Source organism: Heteronotia binoei, chromosome 4, assembly GCF_032191835.1.
Source record: "Heteronotia binoei isolate CCM8104 ecotype False Entrance Well chromosome 4, APGP_CSIRO_Hbin_v1, whole genome shotgun sequence".
NCBI lineage: Eukaryota > Metazoa > Chordata > Lepidosauria > Squamata > Gekkonidae > Heteronotia > Heteronotia binoei.
Genome location: NC_083226.1, coordinates 103,218,566 through 103,234,556, shown reverse-complemented (window position 1 = coordinate 103,234,556; position 15,991 = coordinate 103,218,566). Strand labels below are relative to the sequence as shown.

The 15,991-nt window shown below is 37.5% G+C and overlaps 1 protein-coding gene across 2 annotated transcripts in view; it reads right to left on the bottom strand.

Annotated features, from left to right (window-relative positions):
- The window catches only part of REEP5 (receptor accessory protein 5), a 38,168-nt gene that overhangs the window by 1,926 nt on the left and 20,251 nt on the right, over nucleotides 1-15,991 (bottom strand). For both annotated transcript variants that reach the window (XM_060235608.1, XM_060235609.1), the window contains exon 3: nucleotides 2,389-2,527. In XM_060235608.1, coding sequence (XP_060091591.1) covers nucleotides 2,389-2,527 — 139 coding nt within the window. The remainder of the gene's footprint in view (nucleotides 1-2,388; nucleotides 2,528-15,991) is intronic.

Here is a 15,991-nt window from a genome sequence, read left to right as displayed (position 1 = left end):
ACAACATAAAGATAATACTGGCCTACCTTGTTGTGACGCTTAAAAGTCCTTTATAGCAGGGGTGGCCAACAGTAGCTCTCCAGATGTTTTTGCCTACAACTCCCATCAGCTCCAGCCAGCATGGCCAATGGCTGGGGTTGATGGGAGTTGTAGGCAAAAAAACATCCGGAGAGCTACCGTTGGCCACCCCTGCATAGTGCTATTTAAATGCTAAATATTATAATCTGAAACCTGCATGGTCATGCTTGCAAGCATACTACATTCACTGTGATTGTGTTAAAAAAGCACACATCTAGCATGCCTTTGGAGCTAATGCATTTGTCTCTGTTGTTTTATGGAAAGGGAGAGTATAGAGAATGGAGATATATTCTTAACTGTAGCAATTTGGTGGGTACAATCCCCAGTCATTAAGTCTAATAGTATATTGTTGAGTGGAGTATACTGCTAAATATGTATAAAAGTCCAGCAGAAACTGGAAAGATGGTGGATAATTTCTTTTAAATAATAAACAAAAATAAATACATTAATACTTTTATTAATACATTAATGTATCAATGCACATTTATTAATACATGAATGTATTAACATATGAATGCAGCATGCATGGGTCTTGGACACAAGCATCTGAAAGATCAAATTTGTTCCTGCACAAGGGGATGCTTTTTTTAGGGTGAGTAGAGACAGCAATTCGGGGGCGGGGGGGAGACACATGTTCATTAGTTAATTAAAGTACGTAATTAATCAAGATAACTTAATGCAGGTTTCAGAGTGTTATGAACAGGTGCTGTGCCAGTGAACATTCTATGGCTACAGAACACGGGTGGACATTTGAGGAAAAGTGGTTTCGTTTGGTTATTGGAGGCTCGCTTAAAGAAGACAGGACTGCTTTTGGTTTCTTATCCTCTTCCATGAGAGGAAGGGAGGCAACCAAAATAATAAAATTAGTGATTGCATTAGTGATTATATTTGGTTTAAATGTCCTTGTGAATGTGTACAAACCACTGCCTTTAAACTGTAATTCTGCTGATAATCAGTTTTATCCAGGAATGAACCAACAGTAGCTGTCGATATGACCACAAAATGCTATCTTATCTGGAAGCTGAGAGAAGACCTCTTATTTATAGCCTGCAGCCTCTTAAGAAAGCCTGCTTGCAGCCTTAGTTCAATAAGTTGTTGTGCATCACGTGTAGGAAGTCTCAGAACCTCTGCAACTATTATCTGTATATCATCTGCCACCAACCTTTTCTCTGTTGGCTTGCATTAATGAAATATGTTGCTACTAAGGGGAATGGTCAGGGATCATCTCAGGGGACCTATCGGAAGATGAGACTTCAACTAATTGCCCCAAGAAACAGTAATCAAGTGTGTTAAATATGGCAAATCAGGCTTTGTGTTGATCACAGAATACTGCTTTGTCCACAGGCATGTTCAAATCCAAGAACTAATGGTCTACATTGGAAGAAAGTGGCCTATTATGCACTTCAAAGTCATGCAAATTGTCTCAGGCCAAATGAAAGGGAAACACACATGCATGCAACCAAACACAGAATAGAACATGTGTGTCTGCATGATCAAAACTGCACATGTATGTAAAAGGAAGTGTGCATGTCTTTGTGAGTTAAAAAAGTGGCTGTCTGAAAGAATGTATCATAATTTAAAATTGGCAGCAAGAGAATGTATAGAGACTTCCCACCAGTCCCACATTAAAAGGCTCATGATTTCTGATGTTCACAGCTCCATAGACACGTCAGATTCTACCAACCCAACTGCAACAAGGTCCTGCTACTGTAAGATTTCAAAACCGAAAGAATTTTCAGTGGTTTCAGTAAATAAGGAAAAGCTTGCATGAAGCTCTGATGTTCATATCGTCTTTTCATATTCTCCACCCCCCTCTTCTGGAATTTCACGTCGTTCTTGTTAGAATGAAGACAATTCTGCTTTGCTGCATGTGCACACATGATCTCTGTTCCAGGCAGAAGCCAAGGCTTTTGAGGTTCAGAGAATCTCCTTTCTACATAATCCCTATATTCCTGAATTCCTTTTCCTATTATCTTTCAGAATTGAGATAATTGTTGTGGACCAATTTCACTGTATGCTTTAGAGAGAACATATGTATAAGCAAACAGAAAGTTATGCTTGGCTAAAGCCTTCAAAAGTATCAAAGGTGTCATTCGATGGTAGTCATTTCCAATGTTTTGATAATGGTACCTGCTATCATCTTTAGATGCAATCCAAATTTACACACTACCTCCAGAGAGGTGTTTATCCAAATCAAGACAACATTTGGTTCACAGAGAAAGAAGGACCCCTCTAAGGAGTGATTAGGTATCCACTGGAAATTTCCAGTTCCATATTGTTTTTACTGTGGTATAGTGAGAACCAACAAACCTTCATCATGTAGTAGAAAGGGAACCAGGAGAGAAAGATGTCAGAGAAAAATTCTCCTATGCTGAAGATGCCATACACCACCCAATAGGTCAGCCACTGTGTGTCATCATCTTTGTTAGGACTTTCAATGGCCTTGATGCTGAAAGAGAAAGGAGCCATCTTAGTATCACCTCCCTTCCATCTACAAGATTCTAGGCTGTAGTTATGGACATGACCTAAATCTGAGTGGTTTATCTGGGATCACAATAATTTCACTTCCCACACGATGGAGGAAAAAGCTCACTTTCACAATTGCCCTAGATATTTTTATCAGTTTTTCCAAAAATGAAACTATGAATAATTCTCAAATATACATTTTTATAAAGCTTTGTTTTCTTATTTTGTTTCTACATCACTTTCCTAACATCTTAGGGTGGTTTACAACAAAATAAACCAAACACAAAAACAAGCCTTATAAGTCAAGCATATTACATTAGCAGAAACAAGGGGTGTGCCTAACCTATTTATTTATTTGATTTCTATCTCCTACCCTCCCCACAAGCAGGCTCAGGGTGGGAAATTAGGAAATTATAACATAAATAATAAATTTATAAAATAATAAGATGGCAGTTGCAGAATTTGCTGGGTATGGCCTTGTCCATGGGCTTCCAAATTTAATGACTCCCTGCAAACAACAGTTGGACAATCAGTTTGGCAGATGTTCAAAACCAATGACGCAGTTGGAGCTGATAGTACTGGATGTCTGCTGCCTCAGCTAAAAGCCTGGCACAATAGCTCCATTTTACAGGCCCTGTGGAACTATAAAAGATCCCACAGGGCCCTCATCTCTATTGGGAGCTCATTCCACCAGGTCTGGGGCAGGATTGAGAACACCCAGGTTCTAATCAAGACTAGATGGATATCTTTCAGGCTGGGGATTACAGGATGTTGATCAGCCAAATGTAGGGCACTTTGGAGTACATAACGGAGAGGTGGTCCCACAAGTATGTTGGTCCCTCCCTGGCTGCTCAGGGCCTTAAAGGTTAAGACCAGCACCTTGAAGCAGATCCAGAACTCCACTGGCAGCCAGTGCAACTTGCACAGCACTGGCTGAATATGCGCCCGCAAATATGTCACAGACAACAGACATGCTGCAACATTTTGAATTTAAAGTTTTATTAGTTTTCCAAAACAAAAAGGGAAAGGGGAAATAGAAAGTTAAAGTTACACTTAACATTACGATAGTAATCCAGTCTGCATGTTAATAAATCTTTCATATGAAATATTGTTGAGATATTATTATTCATTTTACACCATGTCTTCATCATCTAAATATTATACATATTGTAAGTTGTCCTTTAAATGGTCTATCCATATTGGATTACTTTTCCACATTTTAATATACATCTTAAGAGATAAAAACAGAAGTTCACACCAGTATGTCTTAAGCATCTAACCACGCATATAACTTCTCCCAAAGTTTCCTTGCTTCTTCCTTAGATTTCCCATTTTGAACCAGCTGCAACTTCCGGATCAGGTACAAGGGTAGGCCTGTGTATAGCAAGTTAACAACAGTTTAACCTGGAAGTGATCACTGTAGCCAAGTCACAAATTGAGAGATAGGGGACTAGTTGCTGAAGATGGAAAAAGGCTGATTTGGCAACTGCTGTGATCTGGTCCTCCATCAACAGCCATAGCCCTCAACGCCCAGTCCAAAGTATCTGGGGCTGAGTCCATCCATTAACAGATACAGGTGGGTGTTATCAACATACTGGTGACACCCAAGCCAAACTCCCGGATTAGCTGGGCAAAGGGGGGCATGTAGTTGTTAAATAGCATTGGGGAGTGGATTGCTCCTTAAGGGACCCCACAGTCCAAATGGAATCCCATTTTTTTTGTAGGAACATTGAAGTATGCATGGTGATGTAAACTGTATGCTTTCAGCTATATGCACCATGAGGCACAGATACTGACTAACAAGGACTGACAACAGTTTTCTGCTGTATGCATATAAAGATATATCTGCCTATGATAGATAGATAAATTTATTGTCATTGTTCTCAACAAAAAGAGAGCAACGAAATGAGGTGCTCTTCCACAAAACATACCAACACATCAAACACACATATTCATATTCATACCATTTAAATACATCTAAAACCATTTAAACCATTAAAACCATTTAAATACATCTAAAACAGATAAACATTCATAAAACCATTAAAACCATTTAAACCATTTAAATATATCTAAAACAGATAATCCTTCATAACCCTGCATTTAGCCTAACCACAGCACTTGGATAGAAACTGTCCTTAAATCTGTATGTCCTAGCCTTCAACACTCTATATCGTCTACCTGACGGTAAGATCTCAAATAGCAAATGGCCCAGATGTGAAGGGTCCCTTAGGATCATTTGTATCTTCCTTTTACATCCCATATTATACAGATCCACCAATGAGGGGAGAGAACATCCACAAATCTTTTGTGCTCTTCTCGTCACTCTTTGGAGCACCCTTCTCTCTGCTTCCGTGCAGCTCCCAAACCACGCGCAGAGGCAATAAGATAAAATGCTCTCAATGGAACTACGATAAAAGGCAACCAGCAGACTCCCTGACAGTTGTAGTGATCTTAAGAGTCTTAAGTAGTATAGTCGTTGCTGGGCCTTTTTCTCTAGAGCTAAAGTATTTGCCCCCCATGTTAGATCCTGTTTCATGGTAATTCCCAGAAACTTCCATTCTGTCACCTGTTCTACCATAACACCATCAATAAACAACGGCTGGATGTCCAAACTATTCTTCCTGTAATCCACTATAATTTCCTTCGTCTTATTTATATTAAAAATAAGATTATTTACTTTACACCAAAGGGACAGCTGTTGAACTTCCCTCCTATACGCAGATTCATCATCCTCAGAGATGAGCCCTACCAACGTTGTATCATCTGCATACTTAATGATTTTGTTACTCAGACTGCTAGAAACACAATCAGACGTGTAAATAGTGAAAAGAAGTGGACTCAAGACACATCCCTAAGGGGTGCCAGTATTTAAAATCTTCACGGAGGAAATATATCCATCCATTTTAACCCTTTGTGAGCGACCTGACAAAAAATTCAAAATCCACTCACATATAGAGTCCGACAGCTTCAAATCTTTAAGCTTAAACAACAATCTATGGGGTGATATTGTATTAAAAGCAGAACTAAAATCTACAAACAACATTCTAACATACGTCCCCTTTTTATCCAAATGCAATAAAGCAGTATAAAGAACAGTATTAACAGCATCCTCAGTAGATCTATTTTTCCTGTAAGCAAACTGATATTCATCAAAAATAACAGGAAGGCAGGAAATAATATATTTTCGAACTAATTGTTCAAAACACTTCATTATAACAGAAGTCAAGGCCACTGGCCTATAGTCATTTAAAACCTTTGCTGGCGTCCTCTTTGGTATTGGGACAATAAGGGAAGCCTTCAAACAAGTGGGAACAATGGATTGTGACAAAGAACGATTGAAAATCTCAGTCCACACCCCGGCTAACTGCCCTGCACATTCCTTTACTACACAACCAGGGATATTATCGGGACCTGCAGCCTTTCTATGCACAATGTATTTAGTTCCCTGAGCTGAACACAGCCATAAGTAAGCAGTTACTCCCACTTGATGAGATAATGTTCCAAAGTCTACCTTCTAAAAACATTTTGTTAAAAAAAGATGTGATTGAAGATTTAAAACCACTGCTTACCATTTTAGTAACCAGAAAAAAGAAAACAATGGAACACAAGTATTATAATGTAGCATCACACCATATAGAACTGGTGCTCAATGGTCCCTCTGCAGGAACAAACTAACTGTTGGTGTCCCAGAGTTACCATAATATGTAGGCAGAGCAGAAAGTATCTCCTCTGCATACAATGGTATAATTTTTAAAGTAATTTTATTTGAATCTATTTCAGTCTTAGGTAACAGTGTGGAAGGGCTCCAGTCCATGAACACTTTTGCCATGACAATTCTGATAGCCCTCAAAGTGCTCTAGGACTTTGTTGCTATTGCTACAACTGACTAACATCTGGATCTATTTGTATGGCAGGGGAAGGGATTGCTTCTCTATCACAAGCTGATGGTGAGATGATTGGTGGTAAGATGATGGCAACACAGGGGAGGGTCGTTTTAAATATATCATCATCATCATGTTTTCACCAGTGTAGCTACATTGATGCACCAGATCAGGCAAGAAGACCATAGATATTCCTCAGTACATTTTTCAACTGATGTCACCAATTCTTAGGTTTCAATACTAAGCAGAACACCATCTAATACAGCTACATTCCTCTTGTTAGGAACATATGAAGCTGCCTAATACTGAGTCAGGTCCTTGGCCTATCAAGGTCAGTACTGTCTACTTTGACTGGCAGTACAAGTTAACTGGAAATGCCAGAGATGGAAACTGGGACTTGCTGCAGAAACTTTGTTTTACAGCATCGTGACTACTACACCAGACACAAGTTTAAAGGAATCTCAATGAGAATGTTACCCCCTCCTTCCACTTAAATGGCATTATGACAGCCTAAATAGCCACACCCATCCAAGTGGATCGCAGTGATGACCATTCTCTCTATATGCTGTCAAAGCCAAAGCAGAAAAAACATGCTGCTGCCTCTTAAATATGATTAATTTATCATTCATTTATGTTGATGCTGAACCAGAGAAATCACATAATTACAATGTTTGCTACTGGCTAGTATATCCTTCACAGAGAGCGCCTGTGCAAAAATGAAAACAGATGTTACCAAATTCTCACTATGTGATCAAGAACACACACACACACATCCCATTATCACCATCCAACTATTGTATTCTTTGGGCCATAGCAGTATCGATCTGTAGAATGTGTCCAACTGAAATTGCTGCCTATGGTGTATATTATTGTTTTATGGTTTTATTATATTGTTATATGGTTTTAATTTGTAAGTTTTAATAGTTGCCTAATTCAAGTTGTTATCCACCCTGAGACCGCTTGCGGGAAAGGGTGGAATATAAGCCAACTAAATAAACAAACACACAAACGGGATTCAAATGGGAGGTTGAAACAAATCAATATATTTAAAGTTGTGGCATTACACATACTAAGTTTTAAATTAAATGTTGTTTAAATAGGACTCACATCAAGAAAATGTGTTAAAGACTAGTTGCATGTCTGTATGGGCAATATTTCTTAAGATGTTTGTTGGCAAGGGTAGGATCTATTAGGAAATTCATGGCCATTCTATCTGAACAGCTTTTATGCTTCTGGATAATCATCATTCAGCTATCCTGTCCCCAAAGCACTGCTGTGATAAGAATCCTTACTCTACAGATAAGCATGTGTTAAAGCAACAGGCAGATTTTCCCACTGGTTCAGAGACTGAAAGGCAGCTAAGGTGTCACTTGTCTGCTCAACAGGGACAAGCAGTTGTTGCCCTTAGGCAATATGGCTGCAACTACACAACCACCAAAATTGGAAAGCATCATGTCCAAAAGCCGCATGGTGGCACAATCATGTCTGGCTCCTCTTGCTGCATCTTAAGGACAACTCAGCTATTTTTGCTTGTTTAAAAAAAACAACCGGAGAGAGTTTTGTTTGTGTTTGTGTGTTATTCAGATCCAGGAGAAAGGAGGATTTAAGTTTTGTGTTTGCTTTTATGTTTTCAAAAACTCAGATGACAGGTGGATCTAGAACCTTGTACAGTGAATATTTAGTATGAGTATGTCTTTATTTTTTAGTTCCTTTGCCTTCTGATGGAAGAGATGTGCTTGGGGGGGGGGGAACGGATAGAATGTGGTAAGAGATGGTGCCATGATTCTTAGTGTCTGGGGTAGGGGAAGATATGGTAGTGGCAGAGGTAAGGGGAAGGGATAGCAGACAATTGAGTGCAGTTGCCCCTTCTGGCTCTTGTTCCAGGTGAAGTGATGTTGGTAACCATTTCAACAACTTGCCAGATTATAAAATCCTACTGCTAAATGCCAGGTCAGTAACTGGAAGAAAGCAGCCATCCAGGGTTTAATCCTGGATGAGAGGACTGATCTGGCATGTATCACTGTGACTTGCTAAGGGAAGGGTTAACTTCTCCCGATTGTGCCCTCTGGGGTACCAGGTGATACAGCAGCATAGGTCTGGCAGGTAGGGAGACAGTGTTGATGAAGTCTATAGGGATTCTATGCCCCCCTAGCATGGCTGTTGATCTGTTCTGATTTTCAAAAAGTTTTATTAGTTTCAGAAAAGAAAGGGGATGGGGAATGGGAGGAAAAAAAACACAGTACATTCCGGTATTATTTTGCATAGGAATACTTTCAAAAAGCTTAGTTCTACAATAATTTCTTTACATAAATTGTCCCCTATTATTTTGTCTCAACTGCACAGAATCCATTTTCAAATTTTATAATATAGACCTTTTGTTAACATTGTCTAGTAATTTCGACAATTCCAGTAAAGATAAATTTTATAATATAAATAAATAAAATACAGGGGGGGGGGACATAAGTTCACATCAGAGAATCTTAAGAGTCTTAGTTATCTGTCCAGGCATAGAATTTCATCCAATATTTTCTTGCTTCTTTAGATTTCTCAGCTAACAGTTGGGATAAGAAGTCCAACTCTGCTGTTTCCAGAACTTTTCCCACCAAATCCATTCTCGTGGGGATTTCCTGAGATTTCCATCTCTGCGCCAAAAGGACCCTAGCTGCTGTATTAAAGTGCGCCAACAAGTGTCTCGTCTCTTTGGAATAGTCCTCAGGGAATATATTCAATAAATATAGCTCTGGTTTAAAATGAATCTGCGTCTTCATGATCTTCTGTAGCATTTCATGCACTATTTTCCAATAATCTTTCACAGACTCGCATGTCCACCATATATGGTAAAAGGAACCAATCTGTTTAGTACATTTTCAACACTTGTTGGACATATTAGTATAAATCTTACAGAGTTTCTGTGGAGTCAGGTACCATCTATAAAACATCTTATATAGATTTTTTTTAAAGTCACTGACCTAGTTAATTTAACATTAAGTTTCCACAATCTCCCAGTCTTCTAATGCAATATTGTAGCCAAAGTTTTTTGCCCATCGAACCATACAGTCCTTTACAACTTCATCTTGTGTCTTCATTTGAAGTAGATATGCATATATTTTGGAGATTAACTTTTCTTGTGGACCCAACAAAATTTTGTCAAATACATATTGCTCTGTATTAAAACCTGTCACCTTATCTTTGGCATATCTCAATTCAATTTGCATTCTCAACCACCAATTCATTTTAATATCCACGTTTTCCAATTCTTTTTCAGTTTTCAGTTGATTATCTTTTCCCAACAAGTCTTCATATCTATAATTCTGATTTGGTTTTAGGAGGTTTGGATGAGTAAACGCTTCTACTGGAGAAACCCATCTTGGAATTTTTTTGATAGATTTTCATCTTTAATTATGACCACGTATGCTACAAAGATTTTCGAAACCAATGATTCTTAAAATAGGAGTGGCCTTCAAGTCTTTGATACCACAAATATACTTGCCATCCCATAGTCAAATCATGTCCTTCTAACAGTATTTGACTCTTGTCATTCAGAAGTATCCAGTCTCTTACCCAGATGCTTTATAATATAACTGCCAATCTGGCAGGCCCATGCCTGCTCTTAATTTAGAATCCTGCAATGTCTTTAGTTTGATTCTAGGCTTTTTGCCTTGCCAAACATATTTAGCAACTATCCTGTTCAGTTCTTGAAAAAATCCACTATTTAAAAATACTGGAATAGTTTGAAATAGGAATAGTAATCTTGGTAGAATGTTCATTTTTATTAGGGCTATTCTTCCCATTTATGATAAATTTAAATCATGCCATTTTTCAAAATCTTCTTTAATTTCTTTAAGTAGTTCATCATAGTTATCTGCTACTAGGTTGCTGAATCTATTTGAAATAACCACAGCTAAATATTTAATTTTTTTTCATACAAAAATCCTGATTTCTGCTGGAAGGATTGCATTTGTTCCATTGTCATATTCTTTGTCAAAAATTTTGTTTTGTAGTAATTAATCTTTAATCCTGCATGGTGGCCAAATTGTTTGATCTTGTTTATAAGGCAGTCAATTGAGTCCATTGGTTGTTCTAATATAACAACTAAATCATCAGCAAAGGCTCTAAGTTTATATTGTTCATCTTTTATCACAGCTCCTTTTATATTTGGATCTTCCCTTATTTGGTTATTCAACATCTCTAAAGATAAGATGAAAAGCAGAGGTGACAATGGACAGCCTTGTCTTGTACCTTTTTGAATTTTAATAACATCTGTTAGTTCACCATTCACTGTCACTCTTGCATTTTGTAAAGAGTATATTGCTTCTACTACTCTCAAAAAATTTTCACCATACTCCATGCCTTTCAGTTGTTGTAACATAAAGTGCCAACAAACATTACCAAATGCTTTCTCAGCATCTAGACAAATTAAGGCCAATTGCTTCTCTGGATGACTCTTATAATATTCCAAGATATTACAAACTGTTCTGACATTGTCTTTCAAATATTTTTAGGAAGAAATCTTGCTTGATCATAGTGTACTATAGATTGTAAAACTTTCCTCAAACGTTGCGCCAATATTGCAGCAAAGATTTTATAATCCACATTTAAAAGGGAAATTGGTCGATAATTTTTAATATCTTTCAAATCATTATTTTCTTTTGGGATCAAAGATATTGTGGCTTCTTGCCATGAAGCTGGTATTTGACCTTCATCTTGGATCTTTTCAATGAGACGTTTGAATGGTAAAAGCAAAGAGTCTTCATAAGCTTTATAGAATTCTGCAGGTAAACCATCTGGTCCAGGAGTTTTGCCATTCTTTTGAGATGCCATTGCCTCTCCAAGTTCCTTTATTGTTAGTGGCGCATTTAAATTTTTTTGTTGTTCCTCTGTGAATTTGTTAAGGTTATTTTGATTAATATATTCTTCTAACTCTGTTTTCTGAACTTGCTTCTCTTCATATAATTTTTTATAAAACTGCTCCACAATTTGACGTATTTCTTGTTTTTGATTTTTCTCTTCATTGCTCTCATCTTTCAATGTAATTATTCTTTTGGCCTTCTCTTTTCTCATCCTATAAGCCAACCACCTTCCAGGCTTGTTGGCATGTTAAAAAAAAATTTGTCTAGCATACCTCAGTTTAATCTCCATCACTTCCATAAGAATTACATTTAATTTATGTTGCATTTTTTTCACCTTTTTTTGGAATTCACACTTTGTTGGTTGTTTTTTAAGATTCTTTTCAGCTTCTCCGGCTTGTGATATTAAGTTTTGGAAATTTTCAGTTCTCTCTTTCTTTTTCTTGCTACTATATCTAATTGCAAGGCCCCTATAATAAGCTTTAGCAGTGTCCCAAACTACTTGCATCTTCTTGTGTTATATTGTTTGAAAAAGTATTCCATTTCAGCCTTGGATTCTTTAAGAAAGTCTTTATCTTTCAAAATTGAAGTATTTAAATTCCATAATTTTCTCTTCTGTAAACCTTTTAGCTTTATCATCACAGGGCTATGATCTGAGATAACTCTTGTTTGAATTTCTACATCAGCTAGTTCTTTAATCAGACTTGCCGAAAGCTAACACATATCAATTCTTGACAAGGTTTGGTGACTGGAAGAATAGTAAGTAAAATCTTTAGAGTTGGGATATCTTGTTCTCCATACATCTATCAGATCCATTTCTTCTGCTAATTTCCAAAAACTTACTGGTAACTGAAGACCTTTACTTTTCATCTGTTTGTGCATTTTTTTATCCAGTTGTCTATCCGGGACTTTATTAAAGTCTCCTATTAAACAATATTCTGCATATTCCAAATTTGATAATTTAAGACGCAGGTCTTGGAAGAATTTCTCTTGGTGATCATTTGGGGTGTAAATATTTGCAAGTCAAATTTTTTATTGTCCACTGTGATTTCCACCAATAAAATTCTTCCATCTTCAGAGGCAAATTGCAATTGTGGATTAAATTTATCTTTAATATATGTTGCCACACCCCGTTTCTTCTTATACTTGTCTGTTGCTGTAAATAAATTACTCAATTTTTTGTTTTTCAAAAAATGTTGGTCTTTCGTTTGAATATGAGTTTCTTGTAAGCAAGTTATATCCATTTCCAATTTTGCTAAATATCTAAATGTCTTCCTCCTTTTAATAGGAGAATTAAGTCCATTCACATTAATTGAAACTATTGAAGCCATTATGGATTTGGATTATCATTATCTTTCTTATCCTTTTTGAGGTGTTGCCTTGTATGGTATCTCCGTGGTTCATTTGTATTTTCTTCCCCAGAGCCTTCTCCCTCTTCCTCCTTTTTTTTAACCTTCTTTCTCCTTAATTCTTTCCAAAAAATTCTGAGCTTTAAAGATGAAATTAATCCTGTATCTGTTCTCCTGATATGTAAAAAGAAGGCCCTCTGGCATTAGCCACATATAAGGTATTTCTCTTCTTCTCAAAAAATCTGTTAAGTCTTGGTATTCTCTCCTCTTTTGTCTCACAGGCCAGGGAACTTCTCTCAAGATTTTCACCATGTTTCCAGCTATCATCATCGGTCTGTCTCTTACTTGTTTTAAAATATCATCTTTGGTCCTCTTTCTTGTAAATCTCAAATGAACTTCACTGGGCAGTTTGTTTCGTCTTGTATAGCTCGAAGGCACCTGTCTAACTTGGTCAAATTCTTCTTCCATCTTCTCAGGAGTCACCCGCAAAATTTCAGCCAAGGCTTCACTTAGAATTTTTTGTAAATCTTCATTTTTCTCTTCATGTTTTGAAACCTCAACATATATGCAGCTTTATCTACTTCCAGTTGTAAGAGTCTAGAATCTTGTAAACTCTGCTCTTTTTCCAGCTGTTCCACCTTTTGATTATTCTGTCACCAGACCATCTAATACTTTTAGAGCCTTGTTAGTCTCAGCTGTCTGGTGTTCTCCGAAAGCTCTTTTTTGATCTCTGGCATCTGTTCACCAATGTTATCTACCTTGCTTGTTAATTGTACTATAGCAGTCATTAAAGCAACTTGCATCTCTTTCATGTCTCCTTGCATGGTCGTAAATTTGCCTGGTCCAGGTGGAGGGTTAAATTTTTGCTTTCCTTCTTTATCTTTTTTTTTTTTACAGTTTTCTTGGGACCGCTCATTCTTGTTAAAATAAAGGCACTCACAACCAAAAATCCAATAGCACCTCTTCCCCATTTGTTTTGAAACTCTGTGTTCTTGTTTGTACCAGATAAACTAAGCTCCACCAAAGAATATCCTTCTTATAAAGCAGTTCAAAAATGAGAACAACGTTCCAGCTTCTATCAACAGTTTGTGATAGTCAAAACAATACTAAAAATAATGCTAAACATCCCTTTTCAGTTCACCACAGTAGATAGTCAGTGGGGAAAACAATTCAGTTCAGTTCAGTTCACTGGAGCTGCAGCCATTGTCTGTTATATGAAGCAAAGCTAGTTCAATTATAATCCAAATTACCACCAGGTCTTCCTGTTAAATTCCAGGTATAAAAGCTGCAAAGTATAAATCTGTAATCCAGGGCTGATTACCCAATTTGTAATCCAAGAATGTGACCCAAATTCTAACTGTGAACCAGTAATCCAGACAAAAATAAAAGAAAACCAACAGACCCAAAAATAAAGGCAAAAAGAACCAATGCATAAAACAAAAGATGGATAATCCAGATGCAGAGGCTACAAAAAATAAATCTGTAATCCAGGGCTGATTACCCTATTTGTAATCCAAACACGACCCCCCAAAACAGACAGAAAATCAGTAATCCAAACAAAAAAGAAAAAAAAAACAGCAAATCCAAAAATAAAAGCATACAGATGCACAAAAAAAGAAATCCCAAACCAAAAATATTTAAAACCATATCCAAAAAATAATCCAACCACAATACACAAAACAAAAATAAAAAAAATGAAATGCCAGTTAAAATAATTATATCCACTAAAATAGGTAGAAATCCAGTTTTTTAAAAATAATTACAAAATGCTCTTCTTGCAACCAAAGATTCTGCTGTGTCTTATAATCAGTATCAGGTACCCACCAGCTTTTAATAGTTTCTTAAAGTATTTATAAATTCAGTCAAAGCACTTGAACTTGCACTTCAAAATATTTTTAAACCAACCAACTTTCACATCCAAATGCACTTGTCAGCAAACATCTTCCCCAAGAAGCAAAACATTTTCATCTCCCAAAGGGAGTTTAAGACAAGTCAGTTAAGTTCAACTATCCATTACAGATTGATGAACTCTCTTGCTGCAGGTATTTTCAGTGTATCAGGTTAGGCAAACTTTTACAAGCTTTGAAAAAGAAAGAGGGAGTTCCCCCCCCCTTCTCAGTCTCCTGCCTTACTTGAAGTCTGCTCCTGATTCTCTTTTTTCCCCTGCAACTTGCTACCAATCCAAACAAAAATATGGGGAAACACTTACAATATTAAAAAGGTCTATCTCCTTAGTCTTGAAGATATAGGACTTGAAGTTCCAGAATGTAGTGCGAAAGAAAGAAAGAAGAAAAAAGAAGAAAGAAAACCGGTAGCTGACTCTTTGGCCATTTAAAAATGGCAATCAGGATGCTGATGCTTGGGAAAAGCGGGATCAGGAAGCAGGCTCTCCGCTGACATTCCCGATCCACCGCTCTGATTCCCCTGCCTTCTGGGACCCTTCCTGGGCCCCAGAGTCAAGTCGACCTTTGAGGGGCGACCCCTCAATGACCCAATTTGAAAGCAGCTCTAGATGCAACGGTCCGAGCCACTTTCAATCGCAAACTGCTGAAACCGGAAGTCTGATCTGTTCTTCAAAACCAATCTGTAAAATCTATGTTATTTACATACAACTCCTGCCTCAGTGATATCCATATTTCTCTTGCTCACCACAAAATTTCTCTCACAACAGATAACCCAAATCTTTTACATTTGCTGCCCTAAGAACATTTTGTATCTGAGGGGAAGGTTTAAGGTTTAAAACAAACCTGACCCCCCAAAATCATAAGCTGACCTACTGCTGAATAAGCAAGTGGCAGCAGGTGTGACCAGGAGTGCTTTTTACCAGCTTTGACTGGTTTGCCAACTGTGGCCTTTTCCTGGGCAGAGATCTGGCCTCTGTGGTGTGCACCCTGGTTACATCTACATTAGAACAAATGGGGGCCCACGAAATCCACATCTACAGTATCCCTCAATTTATTTCTGGGCACAATTTAAGGTGCTAGTCTTGACCTTCAAAGTACTACTCCCTTATGAGCCTGCTTGACCTCTACAGTAATCCTCAGAGGCCCTGCTTTAGGTGCCCCAGCCTTCTGAGATAAGGAGGCTGGCAACCTGGGCCTTCTGGATCATGGCACCAAAGCTCTGGAACTTTCTCCTTAGGGAGATCAATCTGTCTCCCTCTACTGCTGTCTTCCAGCAGCAGGTGAACATTCTTTTTTGTTTCATTTGGCATTCTCTCAATGATCCCTCCTTCCTAACCATCGTTTTACTTGCTGTTTTTATATTTTGTATGCATTTTTACTGTTTTTTGTTGTAATTATGTGTGTTTGGGGGGTTGATTTTACTGGTTTTAAGATATGATTTTTTTCATGTATGTTTTAAATTG